The sequence below is a fragment of the Aulonocara sp. 'chitande type north' Nkhata Bay genome, linkage group LG11, assembly GCF_057382095.1.
Source record: "Aulonocara sp. 'chitande type north' Nkhata Bay isolate Kocher_YH1m ecotype deep benthic linkage group LG11, A_spYH_male_GT1.1, whole genome shotgun sequence".
Classification (NCBI taxonomy): Eukaryota; Metazoa; Chordata; class Actinopteri; order Cichliformes; family Cichlidae; genus Aulonocara; species Aulonocara sp. 'chitande type north' Nkhata Bay.
The window spans coordinates 32,091,621-32,118,927 of NC_141354.1; the positions used below are offsets into that span (position 1 = coordinate 32,091,621).

Here is a 27,307-nt window from a genome sequence, read left to right on the forward strand (position 1 = left end):
TTTTATGGAAAGTATCCGCACAGTCACAATGTATCTTTGCCTGTTCAGATGAAAATGGCTACTATACTGTTAGCTTGTGTACGAGCTAACAGTATACTGTAAACGCCAACTTGACCACCTGATCCTTCTCAAGTGTGTTTGTGCAGAGCTCTCTCTCAAAGTATTAAGAAAATCAAAGAGGGCCACTAATGAAATTCTTTCTAGATTGTAACAACTCCTGACACCGTCAAGCCTCCTTTGAAGGGCTTAAGAAGTCAGCAGTCTTCTTAAATGTCAGAGCCTTTGTAGGGCTTAAAGAAGGGCACAGTAGCCCCAGGGTGGGATGGTGTTATATAAGTGGGTGGTGTGAAGGCATAATCATCACCCCTGGGTGGGAATGAGGAAAGAAGGAAAGCAACAGAAACAAAGTGATGCATTCCTCCCAAGCCAAGACAGCGTTTAGAGGATGAGAGAGGATGAGATAGGATGAGGCACTGCTGGAGATTAACACACAACCATGGAGTTACAAGGAATGGACTGGTCATTGTTAAAAGATACACTGACAAAGACACAAACAGCAGTGTCTCACGTTGAATGTTTTTAATCAAACCTGTCAGGACATCGGTTTCATTTTTATTTGCATGTATGTGACCAGTGTTACACTTGTCTGCAGGCCACTACGCTGAAGCTTATTCGGCAGCGCTGCACCGATTTGCCCTTCTTTCTGATCAGCGAGACAGAGTTTTTTCAACGGGGCAGAGCCGAAGTAGGCCTGAATGCGGCATGACTGCTGTGTGTACTTATGAATCATTTTCATATAAATGCATCCACCTGCATTGTCATCACAGCTCCAGCAAAAATAAAGTTTTACTCACGAATAAAGTACAAGCTGTGATAAATGTAGTCATTTACTAAAAATCTAAAGTAGTTCTGGTGACTCACAGATTAAATCGCACCTGGTCATATATCAAAACTGAATGAGTGATTTTTTTTTTATTTAAATAAATCCTGGAATCTTTGTTGAGAAATATTCTGATTCAGTAATGGCAGTGCTGTCTACTAATCTACTACCCAGATCAGTTTTGAGGTCCACATTCCCCTCAACACCGCCAACTCTAATTTACATTACATGGCCAAAGGGGAAGTTTTTTAAGATTTTAGGTAAAGCTTCTTCGTTCCATTCCCAGGAAATCTTAATGATCCCTGATTTCAGTCCAACACTTGTTGGACTAATGCTCTTGTATATGAATGGGAACAAGTCCTGCAGCCAGGTTTTAATATTTGGCAGACAGTGGTTGTAATGCATAAGTGTCCTCATAGGTTTGACCATGCAGTGAGAATAAGCTTAATTTACTCCCCTGCTTTTCCTTCCTCATTCTAACAAAGATTGCTTTCTTTTAGTTTATACCTAGGGCTTCTGTAGTTCCCATTTTCCTCTGCTTTTGTCGTCCTCCTCCTTCCCATCCTTTCTCTCAACAATGTTTACCCTCCCTGTTTCTCTTTCTCCGTTCCATTTAAACGTAACTTGTGTGTACCTCATTCATGGTCCCCATCCTGTTATTCATCTGTCTTCATCCTCTAACCTGCAGTAAACTTTTTCTAATTCTACTTACAGTCCACTGGCTCTCTTTCCAAACCCAAGATTAGCTCCCAACATATTCTCCCCAAGCTGCTTGGCTACTAAGATCTGCTGAACTACTCCAGACTCCGTATTTTCAGCTATTTTTAGCAGCACAATAAAGTTTAACAAAAAAGAAACACTTCCCAATATTTCCAGACATTTCACGTTAAATGTGCTTCTGGGGCGGAGAGACTGTTCCACCAACAGAGGCCTGCCAAAGCAAATTCAATCCAAGGGAAACAATAGCAAGAAAACAGGGGTTTTTTTCATGACCTGATTTCTGAACAAATATTCAAATAAATCTTTTTTTTTTTCTAGGAGGCCCGTGACATTTGAAATAAAGAGTGGTTTTGTTGGTTTGCAAGGGGGAAAGTAATATCTTCCAAAAATATTGCCGGGCCTAGAAACAGATGCCTGGAGGCAGCAGGGGGATGAACTGGGCTTGTCTGGAAAGTGCCCAGATGTCATTACCTCAAGTCAGCACACTGTTAGCAGCTGGTGTTCAACACTGTCACACAACACTGGAAGTGATGTTATAGACCAGAATGCTTCTAACGGCAATGCTGGAACAGACTGATAGATTTAACTCCATCGCAGGAAAGCAGAGCGAAAAGCCAAGTAGGAATAACATCACGCTTGGCTTTTCACTCTGTTTGCAAATTTATGCTACTCTTTGTTAGCTAGTGTTAAGTCATTGTCCAATTTCTGTTAACTTCTGCCTCTGTGAGCTTGTGAGGGTCCACTTGGGTCTGAGAAAGTAAATTTTGTCATCAGACAGTGAACAAGGCTCTATGATAGAGCCCGACCAATCAGGGATTTTTAAAAGATTTAAAATACTGATGAAGTGGACTTTATTTACCAGGATAATATGTCAAAGCAGTTTAAAAATAAACAAATTTTATTGTTACAAATTGTGGATTACTCTTGTCTTCTTGCTACCACTTGGACCCATCTGCAATACTACTCTATCTATTTAAATGAATTCAACAACATGTAATAATTAGGATAATTGTGTTGTATTCTGTGAAATTGTAAGTTTTAGGTTAAATTAAACATGTCCATTCAGAAAATTTGTCACATGGTTTGGTTTGGGTTTTTTTTACCTGTCGGCGAGCTGTAGGACACAGTGATGTCTCCGGTGAGGTCAGCAGGGGGGTAGTGGCCATTGAGAAACGCTGAAAACACCACGACTTTGGATGAACCAACACCTGAAAGCAAAGCACAAACACGTCGCCATTAACACATGCTGTCCTGTTGTCCCTTGCTTACACTATTTATGCATTTAGTCCCTATAATCACAGAAAGAATAGTCCACGATTTTCTGTACATCTAAAAAGGTTTAAACAATAATCCTAATAATATTATCTTTGTTACTTTGATTCTGGCTTGAGCGCTAATATTATTCCTTAGCAAGGATGTAATCTAATAAAAAGGCGCTTCAGAAGTAAATACTGGATGCACTGTAGCTTGAGCCGCACCGTGGACAAAAAGTTTAAATATCTTGACCTTTCTGCTTCAATTTTGAGTCTCACACAATTTGCTATGAAAGTGCCGTAATAACTCACTGGAGTTTCCCTTCAGCTAATTTGTGTTATTACAAATGTCAATGTAATTTTGAGTAAAACTTTCTTACTTTTGGAACAGAAGTACCGATTTTATTCCAGCACTCTTTAAAAGAAAGACATTGAATGATGAATGAGGAAACGGGGTAGTCAATGAAACGCACACACAAAGTGTAAGTGTCAGCTTTTTCAAGATACGTACAGAACAGGACGGAGTACGGTTAATACAAACCAGACCCTTTAATGTGAATACACACACACACACACACACACACACACACACACACACACACACACACACACGCAGTTTGAACCTCACCATGGAAGGTGACTTATATTATTAACCAGATTTTTTAAAACTGTGAGCACATACATACACACAACACAAACTAATTATATAAGCATGAGGCAGAGGTGATGACTTGTAGCTTCCTTTTGAATACCCTAAATCCAGAGAGAGCAAGATAAAGGGAAAAAAAAAAAAAAAAACAAAGGCAGAGAGCGCAAATAAGCTGGAGAGAAAAAGCAGGGCTCAAATATAGATGGAGAGGAAAGGATACATTACAGCTAATGGCTCCATGCAGCAGAACACACACACACACACATATATATGCACACACAGGGCGGTGAGATGGTGTAATGGGCCGTGATGTTTCTGAGCTCACTCCGTTACAGGTGACTGAATCCCAAGTATGTGTGTATGTGTCCTAATGGAAGCGCAACTTACAGGCATTCTGCAGGTAATGAATGACGGCGAGGAGACGTTGTGCCAAAAGTTTGAGACTATGTCACTGTGTGTTTCAAAATATAACTCAGAACTGTATAAACTCTCATTGAACACGTTTAGCAGGTGTGCGCACACGCAGCCGTAAGCGAAACGAGACCGCTCCAGCTGAGGATAGACAGAGAAGGAGGGAGCAAGATGGATGAGAGGAGATGAAAGGCGAGATGGCGACACCCACTCGCCGACTGACAGAAGAGAAGATAAACGATAAAAAGCAGAGAGAGAGACTTTCTCCGCACTCTTCAGATGTACTGACAGCATGACCTCCTCTCTCAGCTGATCTCATCCTTCTCCCACACTGCTCTCTTCACTTCTCCCACCAAGCATCCATCTCCTTTTTTCCCCCGCGCTCCTCCCATCTCAGCCTCTTCTGAGAAATGGATCTTCTGTTCGACCTTTTCATCTTTTCTGTGTAACAGCTAGACCCCAGCCACTTTGGGGATTTTTAATATCAGTGGTGACACTAACGATAAGTGTAAAAACTAAAAATCACCAGTAAGACAAAGATCCCTTGAAGGCTACATTGTGCAGAATGGGCTTATTGAGCTGAGTAAGAGATTGGACAGCTGGTACCACTCATGCCTGTATATTAAATATAAAACTTGAACACAGAATCAAAAACCTAAGATTGTGTGGTTTTCATGGGCTGGAAGTTGAAGAACTTATCACACATTTTAACACACATAACACTTGAAAATGTTGAACTATTCTTTTCTGTTGTGTTATTACAGTTGTGACCTAAAAGTCGGTGATCCCCACATGCTTCAAGGAGTCCATCATTGTTCCTGTCCCGAAGAAACCCCACCCTGCTTCTCTCAATGACTATCGCCCTGTAGCCCTCACCTCAGCAGTGATGAAGTGCTTTGAACGCCTGGTCAGAGACTTCATCATTTCTTCACTACCAGACACACTGGACCCACTACAGTTCGCTTACCGTCCAAATCATTCCACAGACGATGCCATCTCTCATCTCCTCCACACATCACTCACTCACTTGGACACTAGAAGGGGGAATTATGTTAAAATGCTCTTCATCGACTACAGCTCTGCATTTAATACCATAATTCCCTCCACACTCACCACCAAACTGGAGCACCTGGGACTCAGCTCATCTATGTGTCAGTGGATCTCCAACTTCCTAACAGGCAGACCACAGGCAGTAAGGATGGGTGGACATGTCTCAGCCTCCATCACTCTCAGCACTGGAGCCCCCCAGGGGTGTGTTCTGAGCCCCCTGCTGTACTCTTTATACGCATATGACTGTGTGGCCACTACCAGCTCCACCACCATCATTAAGTTTGCTGACGATAGTGGACTTCAGCACTAAGCAGGAGAGGAACTACCAGACCCCCGTCATCAATGAGTGCCCAGTGGAGAGAGTGGACAGCTTCAAATACCTCGGAGTTCACATCACGCAGGACTTGTCATGGTCCTGTCACATCAACACCGTGGTGAAAAAGGCCCGACAGCGTCTCTACCACCTCAGACGCTTGAGAGACTTCCAACTGCCCTCCAAGGTGCTCAGGAACTTTTACTCCTGCACCATAGAGAGCATCCTGGCGGGAAACATCTTAACCTGGTTCGGGAACAGCACCATGCAGGACAGACGAGCTCTACAGAGGGTTGTGCGGTCAGCTGAGCGCACCATCCGCTCCGAGCTCCCTGACCTGCACTCAATCTACAGCAGGCGGTGCTGGACCAAGGCCAGGAAGATCGTGAAGGACCTCAGCCATCCCAACAACAGACTGTTCTCTCTGTTGAGGTCAGGAAAGCGATTCCGCTCCCTGAAGACCAACACAGAGAGACTGAGGAGGAGCTTCTTCCCGCAGGCGATACGGTCTCTCAATCACACCACCACACAGTACTGACCCACACATATGGTTATTACACACACACTGGACATTCTGGACTTTGTTTACATTAATTCAATTAGATGCGTGGTCATCTAATCGAATCACTTCATCACTAAATCACTTTAAGCATATTTGCACTGCACAAGACACTTACAAAGGTGGATTGCACAACACTGGACATTATATTTCTTCATTTCCATTTAATACTTGTACAGCTGCTGTTATTGTATATATATATTTATATTTCTTCATACATTCTTATATATTTCTATACTTTTTGAAGAAGGACTTGACTTTATGGGTTTTTTCTGATGATCAAGTGCTTATGTGTTGAGTAAATAAAAAGTTTGTAGCAACATATTAATTTTCATAAATGTCAGCACTGTAAAATGTAAATTTCAGACTAAACTGGGCAAGGTAGTTGAGCAAAAGTTTGGCTAGGAACAGACGGAGGTTCGGATAGATGTGGACTCCACAGCTGAGTGACTGTTATACTTTTTGCTGGATTATGTTATGGATTGGTGCCCAAATCTGTGCAGACAAGATCACACGCTCACAACTGGCAGGCATGTGAGTGTACACACATAGAGTCTTGTATTCACCCTACAATGAGGAGAATTACAAGTAATTTGTCTGGAATGAAACAATGACCATGCTGAGGATTTTACAGACAATATGATTAAATAAAGATTGCAGATGAAACAGTAATGCCATCAGGCTCTAATAAAGTCTCCTCTAGCTTTACTTTTATTCTCTTCCCTTATTTGTGTCTTTCACATCCTTGTTACTACGAGGCTTTCCTCCACCTCAGTGTGTTACCATTCTCTCTAGCTTTCTTTTCACTTCCCTTGGCCCCTCCCTCCCTGTCATTCTGTCTGTCAGCAGAAGGCTTTTAACCCCTGTGCCCTGGAGGTCACACTGGTCAGACTGGTTTAAGTGCTTTAAGTGTTCCCAGGCCCATTTAGACTAACAAACAAGACCAAAAAGACACAAAGTAATCCCTCTTCTTTGCTTTTTTTCCTCTCCTTTCTTTCTCTCAGTTTTCTTTTTCTCACTTCAGTTTGTCATTATATATTCAGGCACATCTGGACAGGTTGTGGGCGTCAAACCTGTGAGCATCAGGTAACGTGTCTGTGTGACCCCAAAGACCAACCCAGTCAGAGGCTTTAGACTGGTTCAAGTGTTCTCAGGCACATTAAACCATTATCAGTGTTGCCAACAAAAAGAGTTGACAAAGCAGACTAAAATCCCCCACTTTACCACCTTTCCTGCTCTGCCCTCGTTTTAACCCGCTTCTTTCTGGACCTTTCTTCACCTCTTATTTCATCCTCACTGACTGTTTTCTTTTTGTCACTTTTTCACTGTGTATTCTCCACCCATCTTCCTCCCACTCATTCTTTCACTAAAAAAAAAAAAGAAAAAAGACTTGATCTCTGTTTTGCTTTAATTATGTGAGCTTACATGTGGGAGTTCATTCTAGGTTCAAAGGGCGCTGTAGCACTGTAGCTATCAGGGTTCAGGTTATAACACTTGACAGATTAGGTTAAACTGACCACTGACTTTAGAACAAGAGGTCAGAAGTCAAGAGGGTGGAGATGAGCTCTATGCCACACAAGCAGATGGGGAAAAGGTGTGTATATTTAACTGCATTTTGATTTCCACTGAGAAATAATATAAAAACAAAATACTGATATTCAAATCTGAGGGATACCTGGCTTGAGTGCAAGTATGAGTGTGGAGTCACAGATGTCACTCTGTAGCAGAAAACACCATCAGTGTGGTGTTAAACATTGACCTTTGACCTATTCAGGTCAGGATTAGGTCACATTACTATGTTGGGTCTGTCCACTTAACCTAATGTCCACTCAGCGATACAAAAATTGTACTCATAGAAGAATTCGCTTCTTTAGACTAAAGCACAATAACATAGGCTTTGATAATGAGGATGACTCTGTTGCAACATGTGTGCAAATGATCTAATATGGATGAAGACAAAAATATAGTGAAAACCTCTTTATGTATCCATTTTTTAATCATTTGTATGATTAGATTCAAAGATGGGCCAGAGCCTACCCCACCTGGCACAGGGTGAGAAGCGGGATCCACCCTGACTGGGTTGCCAGTTCATTACGGTGAAACACAAAAAGACATAACTATTCAAGGTCATAACATTACTTACTGCTAATTCAGAATTACAAATTAATGTCTTTGGACTGTAAGAGGAAGCCAGAGAACCAGGGGAAAACCCACTCAGGTACATTACAGGGACAACATGTAGTCGCCACATAAAAAAGCCCAGCAGACCAACAGGTTTAAACCCAAAACTTTTTTGCTCTATAGCAACGGTGCTAATCACTGCAGCACCGTGGTGCTGCGAAGGATCAAGAAGATTATTAGCAAATTCAGAGACATTTAAAAGACCAGCAGCAGCTGAGACTAACATGTTTTTGAGTGTATTTGTTTCTGTATCAGCAGGCAGACTCAAGCAACTTGAACTGCTTAGATAAAAAGGTGGATCAGCCAGAATAGACCGGCAATGGTGAATATCCATTTAATGGTATTAAAAAAATAAAATATGACAGCATATAAATACAAATGCATCATATTAGAATTGACTGATTTACTGCACTTGAAAAAATAAACTGCACATGAACATGTACGGTGATAAAAATCAATTTAATGTAATTTGACTGTTCCTAATTTGCAAAAGTCAACACGTTTGAGTTTCACAAGAAACATACCTCACAAAGACAAGCGCTGATCTATGGATGCATCCCAGCTGAACCCTAAAGAAGAGCAGCTGAAATAACTGTAAGCAGTTGTAAAAGTAACAGCTACAGAAAAAGGAAGTGTGCGGGTGTACAAAGACTGCATTAGACCATCAAAACAACTAAAACACATTGATAATTAATGATTTCAAATAAAATACACACAATCAATGCCAAACTATTAAACTACAAAGTTGGCGTGTGTTTAATTTCTAAGTTAGATTAAAATGTTGGACTTCTTCTCTACATTAATACTGTGTTCCACGCTAACCACACAAAAACACATTCTCTCCAAACAGAAAGATTAGCTCCAAAGGTTTTGATTGTATAAGAGTTGTATATATTTACCTTAACTGCAAATATGTTTGTGTATATTATTGTTATTGCACACAACTTCAATAACAAGTTACGTATTATGCATACTTAAATGTTTAGTTGGCACTCTAATTGCAGTCCAGCTAATTGCATGTTCCAGCTGATAAAAGCCATCTCATCACTCCTTTGCAATTTGACATTGACCTTAAAATGAAAATAGCTACAGCCTAAGAGTGAGTCAAATTATAAAAAAATATGATATTATCTGCATATTATTGCATACAGTCAACTACAGAGAAAAGACAATGAACAATAATGAAAGGGATTATGGAAAACAGGGGAAGTAAACCGGAATAACAGGAGGAAGACGGCATTTAAAGTCACTAAAGGGCAAAATGACAAATGAAAGAGAGGAGGAAAGAAAGGAAAAGATGGAAAGGTAGAGAGAGAAGGGAGAGAGCGAGAGTAGGAAGGCGAGAGTGAGAACAAAGGAGGCAGTGTGTGGTGAACAGGGGATTGAGTCGCCATCTGAGACGAATAAAAACTGGAATAACAATAAAAGTCAGAAGGCGCTACCTCCCCTCCTCTTTGCACAACCGGTCCTCATGCATGTTTGTTTGTGCGCGCGCACGCACACATGCATCACCACTGGTCGTTCTTTATTTGCAGTAAAGCACTGTGTGACAAATCTCAGCAAAAAAGTTTGGAAATAAACTTGTGTTGACACTTGCACTTACAGTGAACACACACTCTTGCAAACAAGCGTGGACGCAAACTGAGCTAGAGAATCAAAGACACATGGGGCGGCAGCTAGCACACAAACAGATACGCAACAGCTGTAGCAGGAAAAAAAAAAACATACTGTTTCCACGGAGACGAATCCCGTATGCCAAAGATTTGAGAAAGTGCATGCGATGTTTGCATGTTTACATCTGAGCAAAGACAAACCTTGCATGTTGCACTGTAGGGAAATAATAAAGGAGGACACAAAAAAAGAAAAGTGATGAAAGGCAGACACGCGAGGTGTCGTCCCCAACACTGTTATTGTTTTTAGTGTTGCTAGTGTTCCTCAAAATTGCAGCCACATTTTCTTATAACACCTGCTCCTTCGTCACTTGTATTTGTAGCTGTTTTTCCCTCTGGCTTTGTTTCTTTTATGCAAAAATGGTCAAAATGAGTCATGAAAAGAACAAGAGAAAAAAGAGAAGCAGGGGACTTGTACTGTACATAACTGAGAAATAAAGTTCTCTAAAGTTCTAGATGTAGTTGCTAAAACACTAAATAAAATAGACTGGAACTACACGTGCTCATCTTAGATCAGGGGATTTCAGTTTTTAGTTGAATGATGACCATTACGAAAACCTTTGCTCCTTAAAATTGGCTTCATTTTTGCAGTAAAGTCAGGACATCCTCATTGGAGGAAAACAGTTTTTTTACTTTAAGGGCATCTGTACATTTTGTTTTTATTTTATCCCAACAAATCAAAACCAAGTGACACATCTGTCCCGTTAACAAGGGATTGTCAGCAGTTGATGGGAACGGTTAATGTGTATCATGACAGCAGATTTAGAAATGGGATTTAAGAGTCGTTATTTCTGAAATTCAGCTACAGCAACCTTTATTGCTGCACCAGTCTCATCCAAACTTGCTGTTTCTGTGGTTATTTGTTTCTGCTTCTGACATGGGAAGATGACATGGCATTTATTAATCTCAGCAACAAAGCTCTGACTGAAGCTCTGACTAAAAACAGGAGACCAATTTAAAGAGCTGAAAAAAACCCCAAAAAAAACCAGAAACAAAAGCCCCAACTTGGGTGCATTAAGTCCAGAAGTCTAACTCAAAGCTACCTGTTTGTACCTCAACAATAAAGCAGTAAAATTAATTAAACATTTCCGGGTAATAGAAAGTATTTTTTACAGCATTGTATTTTTAATAGTGATAGTCAAAATGATTTATTTCTGTGTACATGGTGCACTGTTTACACCAGGCGCTATTCCATCTACAGCTCAGCAGCCACTTCCCCTGCAATCCATAAAGCAGGGTGCAATTTTCTGGACAAATCACAGAGTAAACTCTGGCTATGTGACTGGGATCCAGCTCCTTTAAGTCATGTCCTGGTATTCATTACAACTCACAAAGCTTCCATTAATCTATTTTTCCTTATTTTCAGGACTTTAACCAATGTAAAGCACTCGCCTTAGGGCCAAATCTGACCACTGAGGGTCAGCAGAAGTGGTTCAGCTCTTGCAGTCCTGATACACGCCAGGCTGGCCCAGAGCAGGCCAGCGAGAGGCAGAGAAGGGAGTTAAGAAAGGAAAAAGAATGACACAAAGTGTATATATATATACACTGTGTGTACATAAGCAAGCAGTGGTGATGGTTAGGGTTAGGGTAAGACTTCAGGAAGTGTAATGTAAGTCATGTAATGTCCTCTGCAGCTATGGAAACACGATTGTATGCAATGTGTTTGTGTGTGTGTAGTACCTCTCATGTTTCGCAGCAGAGAACTGCTGAATGACTACTGAAAGCCAGCGCCAGATTTCTGTGTGCAGGAAAACAAAAGAGCGTGACATAAACACACACACAGCTACTTTACTTTGATTGTGTGTGTGTGTGTCTATATTTGAACAGTGCACTGTGTGGCACGTGCATGCATCCATGGTTATGCATGTGTGAGTGCTGAAATGAGGTCTGTGACAGTATGTGTGCCTATGTGCTTGACTGCGGGCTTCTGAATCTGACCCGTCTGACCGCTACCTAAACTCATGTAAACAAAGCATCTCTTTAGTGGTGTAAACGTGACAGCGCAGTGAGTCAGAGCTTCTGATCAGAGCTTCTGATCTTCCATATAAACGGTGAAAACTTCAAAACAGCTGCCAAGAAGAAAAAAACAGAACAAGCAAACCATCCAGATGAGCCTGGATTTTTTTTAAGCTGTTTTGGCTTCATGTCCAATAAAGTTGCTTTTGATTTTGTTGGATTTTTTGGGGGGGCAAACATTTTATTGTCTGTTCAGACATGGAAGTATTTATCCAACCAACTTATTCTTAAGCTTTTAGTTTGTTAATTCACGACTTGGGAAGCTTTAAATAAGAAGTCGTTCATGACCTTTGCATACTTGCAGTGTGTTATTCAATTGCAGCAATATGTTGACCGGTCCAATCAAAGGGTCTAAAACCATCTTGTAAAAGTCAGCCACTGATTATGTGGTTCATTGCACAACCTTGTTTCCAAAGAAGTTAAAAATTAAAAACAGAAATGTAGTCATTCACAAATCATTTAAAATTAAATTTAATCAAAAATACTAACAAGAAAATGTACTAAATGTAAAAACTCAAAACTGTTTTAAAAAATGTGTGTTGATTTAAACTTGATTCAAGCAGTGCTGGACGGGGATAATACAAACTAAACCAGGAGAAACTTGGGAACTGAATGCACGGAGAAACACACAGCCGTGAGGGAGATCGCAACACGGGACGAGTGGAGGAAAGGCAGACGAGTGAGGGGACACAAGAGAGAGGAAGAGAGAGGGTGTGAGGGGGGACAAGAGAGCAAGAGGGGGACACATGACAGGCTGGTAAAACATGAATAAACATGACAGACAGGAGAGCCATGGGATGAACACATGGAGGGGAACATGGGAACAGAAAAGGGAAACAAGAAGGACACAGGACAAAGACACAAGAGGAACCTGAGAGGAAAGGAACCAAACAGGAAACATAAGAAACTCAAAAAATGGAATAAATTCAAGACTACTAAATGAACCTGAATCATAATATAATACAAAATGACACAAAAAACACATGAAACTCAAAATGCTATGTCAAATGACCCAGAACCATGACAAGCAGAATGTCTAAAAGAGTTATTAACACAAGAAAAGTCCTCTAATGTAAAGAAACTATGGAATATGGCATATTTCAGTCAGCAACAATACTCAAGTAAGCTGTGGTACTTAAACAATGTTCAGGGTGCCAAAGGGTGACAAGAAAATGTTGCACAAACCACCAGAAAACCATTGATGCAAGGCGGGATCAATCCATGTTGCTTACACCAAATTCTGACCCGACCCGACCATTAAAGTACATAGCAGAAACCGCAACTGGACTACGCAATGTTTTTCCAATCTTCTTATGTTCAGTTTTGGTGACCCTATGTGAACCGTAGCCTCAGTTTTCTGTTCTTACCTGACAAAATAGGCAACTGGTGTGGTCTTCTGCTGCTGCAGTCTATCTGCTTTAACATGTTGTGCATTCAGAGAGGCTCTTTAGCATATCTCGGTTGCACTGAAAGTTTTTTTTTTTTTAATTAGTGCTGCCTTCCTGTCAGTTCCGAAGATGACTGGCCATTCCCATCTCTGTATTTCTGTGCAGAGAAGTGATTCTCACTGGATATTTTCTCTTTTTAGAACATCCTCTTTAAACCCTGGAGATGGTTGTGCAGGAAAATTCAAGAAGTTTGTGAAATACTGAGACCAGCCCATCTGTCACCAGCAACCATGTTACATCCAAAGCTCCTTAATCCAACTTTCTTCCCAATTCTGATACTTGGTTTAAACCTCAACAGGTCTACATTCCTCAGTATATTAAGTTGCTCTCATGTGATTGACTGACTAAATATTTGTGTTAACAAGCAGTAAAATAGGTGTACAAAAGTGGCTGGTGAGAATTGAGCAAATGTGGTCCACCTGGAATCTTATATACATATTATTTTCTCGAACTGCATCTTGAATAAGTTAGGATGGAGCAGTAAAAAAAATGTGGAAAAAAAATTAATTAATGATTGGAGATTTCCAAATGAGGATACTGCTGACATACATAATATACACTTCTAGCACTGTAGCATTATTGGTAAAAATATACATATGGAGAAAGTCTGGATTAAAACTGATAGAAAAATAGAAAAAGGCGGAATTAAACGTGCAGCATAAAATATGGCAAATATTATGAAATACGAGACATATGAAAAGGGATCAATATTAATGAACGCTGACACAAGAATTTAATAAAAACTGTTGTTCAAAAAGTGCATCATGGTTTCATTAACAGCTGGATGGGTCATGTGTAGTATATGTAGAGATAAGAATGCCTGTGGTAAAATGCATTACATTTCTGCATGACACTTTATGAATCATGGTAAACCAGTGGTCACTTTGAGTCAGAGCTCAGAATAAATGGATGGTGTTCAAACCGCCTGAGAATACTGTTCACATCTTGAAATCATAAATTCACAGTCCATTCTGGTCCTTCTCAAAAAACTCGGGGAATACTCCTCTGTGATGGATGACTGTTTCGGCAAAAGCCGAGACCAGTCTTAAAGTTAAAAAGAACCATGTTCTGGAAATAAACCAGCTTCTGTGCCTGTGTGCATAGGTTCGGAAAATGACAGCCAACACCATCCACAATAACTTGCACAACCTGTTGTGCGTCATTTGACATATGACCACATCTCTAGTGAGATTTACACCCTCACAGGGACAGTTCTGTAAATCACAAGACAACTTGACAGTGTTTTGTTTGTACAAAACTTTAAACTGCAAAATGCCAACTAACCAAGCTACAAAGTGAGGCAATAACCTCAGTTACCTTTCTGGAATGAGATAAAAGTGCCATGATAAAGCTGCTTTTTTGTTTGGAGCAGCTTATTGAAGGCTGCATTTTGGGTGTTGTTAAATTTGGCACACGAGTCAGTTACAGAATTCGTTCCTAAAAGTTTGTTTTCACACACAAGAATTCTTCAGAGACACACCATCCGTGTTGATACTGCATGCCATCTGCGTCATATCAATGAATCGTGGCTTTTTTTCTGTGCTTTTTAAAAAAAAAAAAAACAAGAAAGATGATTCTCATTATTTAAATGACTTAGACTTTGATTCCATTGACAACAATGCTCATTTTAGCACCATTTACAGCAGGAAATTACTGGGTCCATGCTATAATAATGTCACTCCTGACTTTATTCTTCACTCAGTTGCAGATTGCTAAATGCAAAATATGGACAGCACTTTTGTATGTGGAATGGAGTCCAATTTTGAGTCTGATAGCAGATTTTAAAAGATTTTTCCTAAGCTGTCTTAGCGTGAAGACATATTCTGATGTTCTGTGTTTTTGAAAAGTGACAAATTTTTAAAACTCTGGTGGACAGTCTAAAAGAGCCATAACACAAAAAGACTCTGCGTGGCATGAAGACAAATAACATCTAAATGCTTGGAAAGCTTTGTGTAACCACAATAGCAAGAATCTGGACAGATGCTCATATGCAGCTACTTAGAAATATGATCTCGATACCACAGAAGAGAGTGACAAGAACAGAGAGGTTGAAAGACTGGCCTTTCTTGTGGTTGTTGGTTTATAAAGAAACATCTAGCCTGAGAAAAAAAACAGTTGCACAAACTCCTACTGATCCGACTCCTACTAATAGTAAGAAACTTATTACTCACTTGTATTGTTTTTATTGTCTTGGGAAGCTTATAATTAAGCCTCTTAAAGGAAAATTAAACAGATATATAAATGCAGCAGAAGAAACCACTGGTTCAAACTACTAGCAATCTGTAGGCGTGACTGAACGCTGCTAAGATTAAGAGTCCCACTCCATATGTAGACTAACAGGCAGCGCAAAGCACCGACACCAACAGGGTTAGAGGTTTAACTCCCAATAGGCCCACACATTTTTAAAAAGTATGTTCTCATCGCACTATAAGGACGTTCTGATAAAAAAAACTCCCTCCAACTGCTTTACATTATGCACACAGAGTACATGTTAAAAAAAATCTAACATAACAAAACAGAGGACATACAGACAGCTCAAAGTGGATGGATGGATGAACATTGTATTACAGGATGAATAATGTTCTTTTAATGAGCCGACAGAAGATATCACTGTTTGGGGTTCGTAGGCTATGTGTGTGCAGTGTCTGGGCAATTCATTTCAAAGTTACCGCTGTCTGCGCTCAGTGGCCAGCAGCTAGACTAGAGAACACATAAGACTAAAACTGACTGATAAGAGCTGAGAAAATAAACACACACCTCTCACCCAGTCGAGGCCAACACATTCATCTGTAAAAGGAGGAGGATTGGATAAAATTTGTGTGTGTGTGTGTGTGTGTGTGTGTGTGTGTGTGTGTGTGTGTGTGTGTGTGTGTGTGTGTTTGTGTGTGTGTGGGTGTGCCCTCAAATGATTCAGAGATGGACTGAGGCTGCAAAAGAACAAAAAGTGATTGATGACACTGGATGATGAAAGATCATACACCAAACCAGCTGCTTAGATTTTCCATAAAAATGCAGTCATTGTATTCCCCTACGATACACCCTTACATTCTTTCCTTGGCACTTCTTTAATTTTGTGCATTTCGCCAACACTGCACGTCTCCTCAAGAAGAAAAAGGTACTAATTACTGCTAAAGGTTATATGTCAGATTTGCTATTAAACATGTATTCCTTTCTGTAATATTTGTCAGGTTTTTCTTTAGTGCTGGCATTCTGTTTCATAAGTTTTCCATCAGGACAATCATGATTTAAAGGAACTAGTTCACACAAATTAGAAAAAGTTACTTTCACACAATTTTCAAGCATTTCAAGCACCCAACCTGAACTGCCCTTCTGACATGATCATTCTTAATCTGTCCATTTTGGTCATTCCCAATGAAAACCTTTGGATTTTCAAATCTACCACCTTTAGCTAAACCTGTCTATTTGTCAATGCCACTGTCTCGAGTGGAAAAACATGGACAAAGGCAGAAATCCCAGAAACAGATCAGAATGTCAGATAATTGGAACCAACAATAGGAAAAAGAAGAAGAAAAGGTTTTACAGGCATACACATAGACAGACGCCCAATCATAACTCACATATAAAGACTACAGCTACAATTAACTGACCCATGGCCTCAAGGACAAACTGCTCCTGAGTAACTGCCAGAGGAGGCTGGACACCAATGCTCAGCTTAGATGACTTCACCACACTACTGGCTTTCACCTTCACCTGAAAAAAAAAAAATGATGATGTTAGATGTAGACAGGATACTGGTAAAGGGCAGATAGAATTCTGACACACAAAGTGAGAGAAGAAACAATGATTTTAAAGGTTCACCTGTACGGTCACCGAGGGGACAGGCAGACCATTGATATCGTGGATCAGGGCTTGCTATGGAGAGATATTAAAAGGGAAATATAACTTTCTATGTTTATTATTGCATATGCATCTAAATGTGCGAATGTGAATTTGTTTTTTTATGTGTGTTTTGTGTTTGTTTACCGATGGGTTGTCCATGCTGGAGGAAACAGTGGTAGTAATGCACAGGTCATCCTCACTATCGGTTTTGGGCAAAATGTCTGAAATACCAACAGTTTAATCTCAAAACACTGAACCGATGTGTTTATTAGTCAATATAGCATTTCACCACATTTTGAAAGAAGGCATGATACTTGGTCAGTTTGCAAACAAATCAACCAGCATACAGAGAGGACAAAAGATAAAATTCACATTGACTTGTTGTTAAAGGCAGTTTAAATTAAACCTTGTGTGGCAGTCTTAAATTTATTTTATATATACACACACACACACACTGTTACAGTCATTGATGCTCATATTAAACATGGCCAGTCTCAAATAATGAGGTCAGTGTATGTACAAGAGCCAGAAGCCTCAGACTGCTCTAAACCTCCTGGACCTGTTAGATGTCAAAAAAGGTAATTTCTTAATTATGGTCATCTCATACTCTCTCACTCTCTTACATAGACCTGGCTATGAGCACAGCAGCCCCTCCCACCTCTTTCCAAGGCTTCTGTTTCCCATTCAGAAGGCAGTTAGCTTAAACCAGTGGTTGTCGAACTGTGAGGCAAACCCAACTGGTGAGGTATGGATGCACTGCAGGTGGGGTGTTGACAACCAGGTGACAAATATCAAGTGAAACTAAGGTGGACTTTTTCAGTAAAAAAAAAATTCATTCTTAGCGACTGGACCAGATCTTAGTCTAAGATAAAAAAAAATGGAACTGTGAATCATTTTGAACTGTAAATCAAGCAAAGCCACTCTAGCAGAGTCCAGGATTTCAAATATGGAGCTAAAAATGGACATAAAAGGTCACCTTAAGGAGTAAAAATATCAGATACTTGCTGCTCAGATACTCCAATGGGAAATTTTACCAACTTTAAAGTGAATGTAGACAGTCAATTGATTCAAAGAAAGAGTCACTTACGAATGACAATATGATTAGATAAACCTAGGATCAGACAAGAAGGATCAAAAGTTGCCTCTTAAGGGCATATTTTGGTTTTATGATAATTAGAAAATGTGTATTATGCTTCCAGCAGTCTCCTACCCTGAGTCCTGGTGGCTTCTCGGATGAATTTCTGCAGTTTCTTCATCTCAGCTTCCACCTGCTCGTAGTCAGCCTCCCTGGCATCCACCTTCGGAGTTGAAAAGAAAGAGGGATCTGTACCCATGTAAGAGCACAGAAGTTGACCATCTGAACTCAGACTGACCACGACTCCCTTCACATCCCTGAGAAGAGCAGAGAAGAGGAAAGTTAACTTTTTCCTAGTGTGTTATTGGTCGTTAGTCAAGAACGTCTGCCAAAAAGGTCTACTGTAGTTCAAAATTAGTTATTTGCTCCTTTAAAACAAGTAAGCTAAATGCTTATTTAATCCTTTTAGAAAAAGCTGAATATAAAGTTCAGAACTAATTTATAATATGAAACCAGATTAAACGAGGGAGAGCATGAAGAAATGCTGAGTGATGCAATAATGTGTTTTAACTGTGTGTGTGCTAACTGGTTGCAGATGTGTTGTGTGTGTATGTGTGTGTTTTCTGTTCCAGTCCAGTGAGACGATAACACATACACTCAGACCCACACATGAGGGGGTTCAGGTCAAGAGCAGCAGCCGGCTCCACACCTGCACAGGAGGGCGTCTGAGGGGGCATAAAACTTTCACTTTACTGCTGCGGAAACACTGTCACGCACACGCACGGGCACACACGTACACAGAAAAATTTATATTCATAGAGCCATGACCAAATGCTACAGAAACGCATTCATAAAAGTGATGGTTCTCACATTTATTTAAAGCCCACAGACACACACACACAGACCATGCTGAATAATAGCTCAAAGTTCAACTGAGAGAAAGATTGTTGCGTACGCATCAACTAAAGGAACTCACATAATCTACCAGCAGTGTTAGGTAATACATACATACAAGATATGTGACAATACAAAACTATGTTGCCAGAATTTATTTCAATCTTTAAAAAAAAAGTAATAAAAAATGTGGCACTGTGTACACTTTTCGTTCCAGTGTCTTATTACCTTGCACAAATCAAGGTTTGAAAATCCATCCATCCATCCATTCGCTTCCGCTTATCCTTTTCAGGGTCGCGGGGGGCGCTGGAGCCTATCCCAGCTGTCACAGGGCGAGAGGCAGGGTACACCCTGGACAGGTTGCCAGTCTGTCGCAGGGCCAACACACAGGGACAGACAACCATTCGCACTCACATTCACTCGCACATTCACACCTAGTGGCAATTTGGATTATCCAATTAACCTATCCCCACAAGCTGCATGTCTTTGGACGGTGGGAGGAAGCCGGAGTACCCGGAGGAAACCCACACAAACACGGGGAGAACCTGCAAACTCCACACAGAAAGACCCCGGCCTGATGGTGGAATTGAACTCAGGACCTTCTTGCTGTGCGGCAACAGTGCTAACCACCGTGCCACCGTGCTGCCAGGTTTGAAAATATTTCTCAAAATATTGTAGTAGTGTACAACACTAGTTCCAAAGAAGGTCTATAAAATGTAAATAAAAACAGAATGCAATGAAGTGCAAATCTCATAAACCCATATTTTATTCGCAACAGAATATATAAAAACATTTTTTATAATGAGAAGTGTATGGTTTTAAGATGTAATGTGATGGTAGCAACATGTCATAGCAAAGCGGGCCAGAGGCGAAAAAGGGCTGGAAAAGTTAGTAGTACCAAGGAGAACATTTTGAAACTAATTAGCTTAACTGGCAACCAGTCAGTAACATGAGTGTATAAAAAGAGCATCTTAGAGAGGCGGAAGTTCACCAGTCTGAGCACTATCTACCAACAATAACACATAGTATATTTATCAAAGTGAGCAATAGGTTCAGCTGCCATCGGAGCAACTGAAGGTAAACTTTTGTCTGGTTCATTTCCCCCCTTTTTTAAAAGTTCTTGAGTGCTACAAATGCTTCTTGAGGCTATTTGCATAAATGATCATTACAGGTGACAGCAAGTATGCATGAGATATCTTAACAATTGTAGCTTGTGTCAAAGTTACAACTGTTACACTGCTGATGGTGCCTGGATTCGATTTCTATGAATTAACTTAACATTCTATTTAATAACGGTCCTCTCAGATCAGTTTTAACATAAATATATATCAGGTTCTGAGTCTTCACAGTTCTGATTCAGATTTGGTCCATGTTAAACTTGAAGGATCCCAAAATGGTGAGAATATTTAATTTGGGGTTGGCAATAAAATGCAATACTGCCTCCAAAACACAAGAACTCCCAGAGCACTGCTATCAAATAGAGCTAGCCAGAATGAGCTGCTGAAGTGATCATATGTTGTTTTTGTGTGTATTGGTTTTGTTTTGTGTGTTCCTATCCCACACTCTGCACGGTGTCCCACCAACACACTAAATCACCCGATGATTATCAAATGCTTTAAAACAACACAGCCTCAAACTAAACCAAACAGCTACCCAGACACACACTATCTCCCGCATCTAAAACACACAGGCACACACACACAACCAAAAACCACATAATTTTTCAACCATGTTTGTGTTTTGCATTGTAATTGTATCAAATTGGGCTTTGATTGGAGTTGTTTGGAAAAAGACAAAGGATTGCCTATAGCTGGCCCCTCCCCACTACGCTCTGATTGGCCAGCTGGAAGACATTGTCGAGTAGTTTACACACTGGATTTCACAAGCTGATAAACACAACATTATATTTGCTATAGGTGTGTGTTTGTTTACATGCATAATCACTGCTGTGTACACTACATGCACTGAGCTGTCCTAAGCTATCCTTCATCTTTATATTCCTCGAATGGTCATCTTTAAACTAGGAAAATTCTAACATCAGATTCCTTCATTTGCTGGAGGTTATACTCACAAAAAGTTGGCAACACGCACAGCCACGGGGATAAAGGAGAGCTGGGATGCCCACTTCAAGGTCACATCCTGGTAAACCAGCAGCATGTTGGTGTGATTACCTAGCAACAGGTTTGTAGTGCCATCTGTCACTAAACACGACCACAAAAAGAAGATTAGAAACAACAGACCTTAAATATCACAGCATTTTATTTTTAAAAATAAATAAAATAAAACTGGCTTTCAGAAGTTCAGACTCCATCACCTAAAAAAAGAGGCTAGAGAAAAGCTAAACTAGTTTGCTAGTTTTGTGTCAGATTCTCAAATTTCAATTCACAAATTTTACCATGCAGCATAGTAATAAATTCCTCTGGTGGGTGGCATTGCCCTGTAAGAAGTTCCCACAGTAAAGAAAATCACTTTTCACGTCTGGTTTGTATATAGAAATTTTGTCATCTCGATTTTTCATTTTGAGACAAGGTAACCTTTTATAGGTGTATATACAACTGAAGTTCCACATACACTTTCTTTCATGACACATGGCTTGAAACCTTCAGTATAAATACTACTTACATTTTACTACTTATGTTTCACTCACACACACACACACACATCCAGCCAATCCCACCAATGGCGCAGTTACCACCAGGAGAGATCTGAGGTGACGGCCACACGCAAAACAAACACACCTCACTTACACTCACACACACACACTGGTACACATACTCACACAGTGGAATACGTAAGTTATAATATAGTAACAGCGGTCAGCAGGGTGGCACAGTGCAGGGGTCGAAATGACAGAGTGTGTTGGTGCCACATTAAAGCAAAATACACACCTTTCGTCTCCACATCAGCCTTATAATTACAACCATATTATAAAAATTTCCAACCGGTGTTCTTCGTTCTCCTTCCTTTCTAGGCTTTTTTTTTACCCTCCTGGCCCACTGATATCTCCACATCCCATTCTTTTCTTTTTCCTTTTCCTTATCCTGACATCTCTCTCCACATCCATTCTGGCCTCCGCATCATAGGTGCCACATCATGATCCTATCTGAATGAATCTGTCACCCATGTTATCATGATCCTAGAATATCATGTTCCTAGAAGTAGGAATCATTAAAAATCATGCAGGAGCTGGTCTTTGATTGTAAGGCTTCATATAAGCAATGAAGCCGATAAAGTTAAATGACAAAATAAGATACAAACAGCATAAAAGAGGTAGACTGGGGGGGCGAGGGAACTGGTCGAGCAGGCAGCTGTGAAGATGAGCGCCAGAAAGAAAGCAATAGGAAATGCTAAGGAGAGCACTGTTGCCTATCCTCATCTACTCCAATCTCTAGACTATGAATACACTATAGAAATCCACTGAATGGCCCTGCATAATAAAAGAAGCCCTTGCTGCTTGTTGGGTGGCAGCTCCAGCAGTTAGACTGTCACTAAATATCACACTGTTAAAAATAAACTCTAGAGTGGACTTTGTTTGTTTTTGAGAGTGAAGTCTGCAACAGCAGTCATGCTCCTGGGAATTGTCATCATCCCTCAGTCATGTGGGAATTTTTATGTGGTTTTGACTGTTGACAGCAATCATGTCCCAATAAAAGTTGCTTTTGTTGAAATGACACATTGGGGATTGAGTTTATAGACAATTTCCAAGAGTAATTTAAATAATCTAAATAATATTCAGAGTAGACATTGGAGGGAACTTTGAAAGCTGAGATATTTTAATTGTAAAATTGAAAACAGATATCATGGCCACTTTTTGCAGTCAGTCAACGAAGCCTCCATTCTGGATCCTTCCTCCATAGAGTCAGAGTATTTTATATCAAACGTAATACACTTTAAAAAATGGATCTATAGTACATTGTTGCATAAATTAAAGTGGGCAGAAGCACTTTTGACGTTGTTTTGGCTGCATTTTCAGGAGGTTATACACAGAACTGTACTGCTAACTACATTAATATAATTCGTGTTGCTTAGGGTTGAAAGTGACAGTTAAGCAGCAATCGATAACCACGCAGGTAAGGCATACCCTTTTTCTTCTTAACAATTTTAATATAAAAATCACAGCTGTCCCCAGCTGCCAGTGCAACTTAATGGGACAGAAACAAGGAGAGCAATACTTTATTGAAGTGCTTTTGGAAGCACTCTTGTCCAATTAACAAGTTTTATCAGAAACGTATGGTTTAAAACAGAAACAAAGCTATGAAAATGGTTTCTGGATACAGATCGATTTTATGCACTTGAATCAAAGGGTTTCTGAGTCATACTGGTTTCTTAGGCAACCACAACATCAACCCAAATAATGGATGCGTGACCATGCAGATCATAGGCCACTGTGCATGGAACTAAAACTCATAAATTCACCATCTGTGTGTGAGAATGTGTTTATGCACACCTCTTTTTGTGTATGTTCTCATATTACTCATTCTAAATGACCACAATCAGGCTGCAATTTGATACAATTGCGCCGCTAATTGCTAATTATTGAATAATGGAACTTTGTGAGTACGTGTGTGTGGGGAGAAAATCGATTCATTTAGTCAGGTGCAAGCTTTCAGTAAAAATGACAGCAGAGTCGGCCTCCATCGCCTCCTTCTCTAAGACCAATTCAACATCTGTAGCCAGGCTAACACACAGAACTAATTATCATCCACCCACAGCATATCCTGTCCATTGTGTGCATGATAAGCAGTAGCCTCTTGCCTCAGATGTGACGCCCTTTCAAATGCAGCTAATAATCACCACACTGTACACCTCTTTCTCTTTTTTCCCCATCAGAGGTGAAGTCAGGGAGAGGTGTTCAAAGCTGGAACCCATTACTGTTTAACAAACACACACACACACACACACACGTACCCGTGGGTGTACCTACAGTAACGCCTATGATTTCAATATGCTGCATACTCATTATGACAAAATGAATCCTGTGATCACGGATCCTCCCGTACCTAAATATCTTTAAATTACTTCTTGCTGACAACAAAAGGTACTATTGAAGCTTGTTATTTCCTGCTATGTTTTATCGTTGCTGTAGGTTGGACATGGGAACAGTTATGCCAAGCAATTCAGTGCATGCACATCTTAATCACTGAGATGCTGCATTTAGCTAAATCTGTTCGAAAATGGTTCTGACTGATGAGCAATGTGGAGAAAAAAAGCGAATCACTTGAACTGAGGACTATTCAGTTGTTGACTGAAGCTTTCCTTGGCTTCATTGAAGTTTCATTGTTTAGATTCAAAACCAGCACTTGAATGTACTTGCACAACACAGCAGAGAGCAGTTTTCAACTTTTTTAAATTAAAAAAAAAAAAAAAAAACAAGAAAAAAAAATCATGTGTGGTGGTTATTTAGCAACAGACAGCAGCCAGAGATTAAGTAAGACACAGATTTGCCATCATACTTAGTGACTATTTAAATGCTAAAGAGCCAGATATCTTATTCAGCCGTTCATTAAGAGTACAATTGAAGGTAAATGGAGGTTTAGCCTAACTCACAAAGGAGCAGTTATCTCTTCAGTTTCCATGAAAGAAAGAAAGAAAGAAAGAAAGAAAGAAAGAAAGAAAGAAAGAAAGAAAGAAAGAAAGAAAGAAAGAAAGAAAGAAAGAAAGAAAGAAAGATACACTACATACAAAAAGTATTTTTGGACAAAAATAAAGTTTATTACCTGTATGATTCTGTATTATATGTGCTATTCATTCTTCTTTTGGCACATGTCTATAAACTCTATTGTTCAGCAGTCAGTTTTATTTATGTAGCAGAGCTATTCGGTTTATTCCATCACATTCTGCCAAAAGCAGCTTCCTGTGAGCCATTCACATGGCAGTATGCCATTCCAGTTGCTTTGTTTTTTAGTATTTTATCCAGTTAGTCTTTTGGAAGTTTGCTTATGGCAGGTGCACTGAAGCATACTGAATGTTGTGATTCTGTGTTTCACCTCACTCCAGGCTGAACACATCTGAACTTTGCCTCTGCTGCTTTGGCAAAATATGAAAACTAAGGGAAAAGAAAAGCCTTATCCCTTAGCTTGCCGTGTGAACCTTTGCTCTTTGTTACAAGTGATGCTGACAACAGGTCCATGTTTTTCTATAAAACTAAAACTAATCACTACCTTTGAAGAAAAATATACAATTTGGACCTTCTTCTGGAAACAAATTGTTTTGTTTCTGCATTATGATTTGTCCGGAGAAACATGACTGGTGTTTGCTTTGCTTTTTTGAAACTCAGCAGCCATCACTTTCCATCCTATTCTCAATTCTCTGTGTCTAACATGTTTGTTAAATCATTATTATTACACATTCAGCCTAAATAAGTGCTGCAGCAGAAATCCTGCCAAAAACCTACAAGGAATATTGTTATTCCTAGTACGAATAAGAATAATACAAAAAGACTACAATAAAGACTGCGAAGGAGAAATATCCTTTTATAGTGTGTCAACTTTTTGTCTGGTGTCCTGGGTTACCCGAGGCATATGGCAGGAAGCAGCTGGGGTTGAACTCCAGCTTCTTCATGAAATGGATCTGCCCATTGTCACGGAGACAGTAGATGTTCCTCTCACCCAGGATGAAGATGTGGGAAGAAGCATGGGAGAAAGAGGGCACACAGAGATCCAGGGCCTGCTCTCCCAGCACAAATACCCAGTCAGGCTATGGGAACACACAAAGACACAGAACAATGTCATTTATTGCACAAAAAAAAAAATTAAAAATTGTATGCGTGAATGTCAGCCTGACATGTGCGTTGTCTGAACACGCTTGATAAAATGTTGTGCAGTGCCTTTTTATTAGATACTTAATTTCCATTTACCATAGAAATGGGTATCAGCGAAACTTTAAGCTCTGCAAATAAAGATTTTTATGTTCGAATTCAAGGCAATAGTGGCGACCTTTGGTGCTGGCAGAGAAAAATTCAAATAGCATGAACAGTACATTCATAAGTGCTCTGACATTTGGATTCTATTATTCACATTTGACTGAAAATGAGGGGATCCCAAAGAACTATCGAGATTCAGATATCACTCAACCTACAGTCTTTAAACACTAATCACAACACAGATAAACAAACAATCATGTCAAAGAAAAAAAAATATGTGTGTGTTAGTGCTCACCGTCAGCCTCTTGCCTCCAGTCTTAAGGGGTAAGTTGGGATCTTGTCGACTTTCTGCTTCTGTAGCCACAGCGAGAGTCTCATACCTGACAGTAAAAAAGACACAGACAGCTACTTTTTCTGTGTACGTCGTCTCAGACAGAAAACAAATAACTTTTTTTTTTTTTTTTTTTTTTAAACACACAGTAGGAGAAATTTTAATTGTGAAAAAACTGACAGAGTTGGTCTAGGACACTTTCCATTGTAAGTAAGTAAGTAAGTAAAATTTATTTATATAGCACTTTTTAAGACAAAACGCTGTTACAAAGTGCTTCACAAGAAAACATGTCAAACAAACAATATAGCAAAAAGTACTAGATATTCCCCAGCTATTCTAAAACGCCAAACTACACAGTTTCTCAACCATTAGAGCAAAACCACAACAACAGCACACAATTCGTGTTCAGAATAAACAAACCCCTGCAAGCATTTTATAGTCACCTTCTCTTTTACAGGTTCTCTGTGGTCAATCAACACATCACAGACCTACCGTTCCCTCGAACCGTGATCTATCAGTTTTAATCAGTGAGCCGCAGGCCACTGGCTAAGGATAAAGTGGTCAGACTGATCTGTGGTCAGTTGATTTTGGCATCTGCATGTTAGGCTTTTTCCAGTAAGAAGCTGGCAGTCATAGCAGCTTAGCGGGAATCTATCCATCTTCCCAAACACCTGGATGAACAGAGCTCCAAACCTGACTGACCCCAATTGCACACCCCAGACCAAACACTAAATAACTACTCATTTATCCACCAACCTTCTCACTCTGTTTTGCATGTTTCGACACAAAGCTGTTGTTAATCAAAGCAAGCAACCCTGAAATTGACCTTTATTGGAAGGAGCACAATCCAACATGGCTGCTACTTTAAGGGTACTAGTAATACTTTATCTTAGCCTCTTTTTTTATTGAGTCCGCAAATATTTGTGCAAAGCAACAGCACTTTCAGTACACCATATTCATTATGTATACTACCCACACGTGGAGCTGCTAACAGGTTAAAATTGTAATGCTAATAATTTAAATAACTGCTTTTTTATTAATATGTTTTTATGCCCATGAAGCTCTTTGAATCTGATTTTGGGATACATAAATAAAATTTTATTTACTTACTTTAATTTACAAATTGCATCGACTATAGTCTCATTTGTACTTTGT

The 27,307-nt window shown here is 39.8% G+C and overlaps 1 protein-coding gene across 4 annotated transcripts in view; it reads right to left on the reverse strand.

Moving 5' to 3' along the window:
• Positions 1-27,307, reverse strand: part of bbs9 (Bardet-Biedl syndrome 9) — a 179,107-nt gene that overhangs the window by 133,001 nt on the left and 18,799 nt on the right. For 3 of the 4 annotated variants that reach the window (XM_086312178.1, XM_086312176.1, XM_086312177.1), the window contains exons 7-14: positions 26,117-26,201; positions 25,472-25,655; positions 21,031-21,160; positions 18,201-18,382; positions 17,135-17,211; positions 16,970-17,023; positions 16,759-16,861; positions 2,704-2,808 (exon numbers count right to left, since the gene is read on the reverse strand). In XM_086312178.1, coding sequence (XP_086168304.1) covers positions 2,704-2,808; positions 16,759-16,861; positions 16,970-17,023; positions 17,135-17,211; positions 18,201-18,382; positions 21,031-21,160; positions 25,472-25,655; positions 26,117-26,201 — 920 coding nt within the window. The remainder of the gene's footprint in view (positions 1-2,703; positions 2,809-16,758; positions 16,862-16,969; positions 17,024-17,134; positions 17,212-18,200; positions 18,383-21,030; positions 21,161-25,471; positions 25,656-26,116; positions 26,202-27,307) is intronic. The other variant, XM_086312179.1, reaches the window with a different exon arrangement.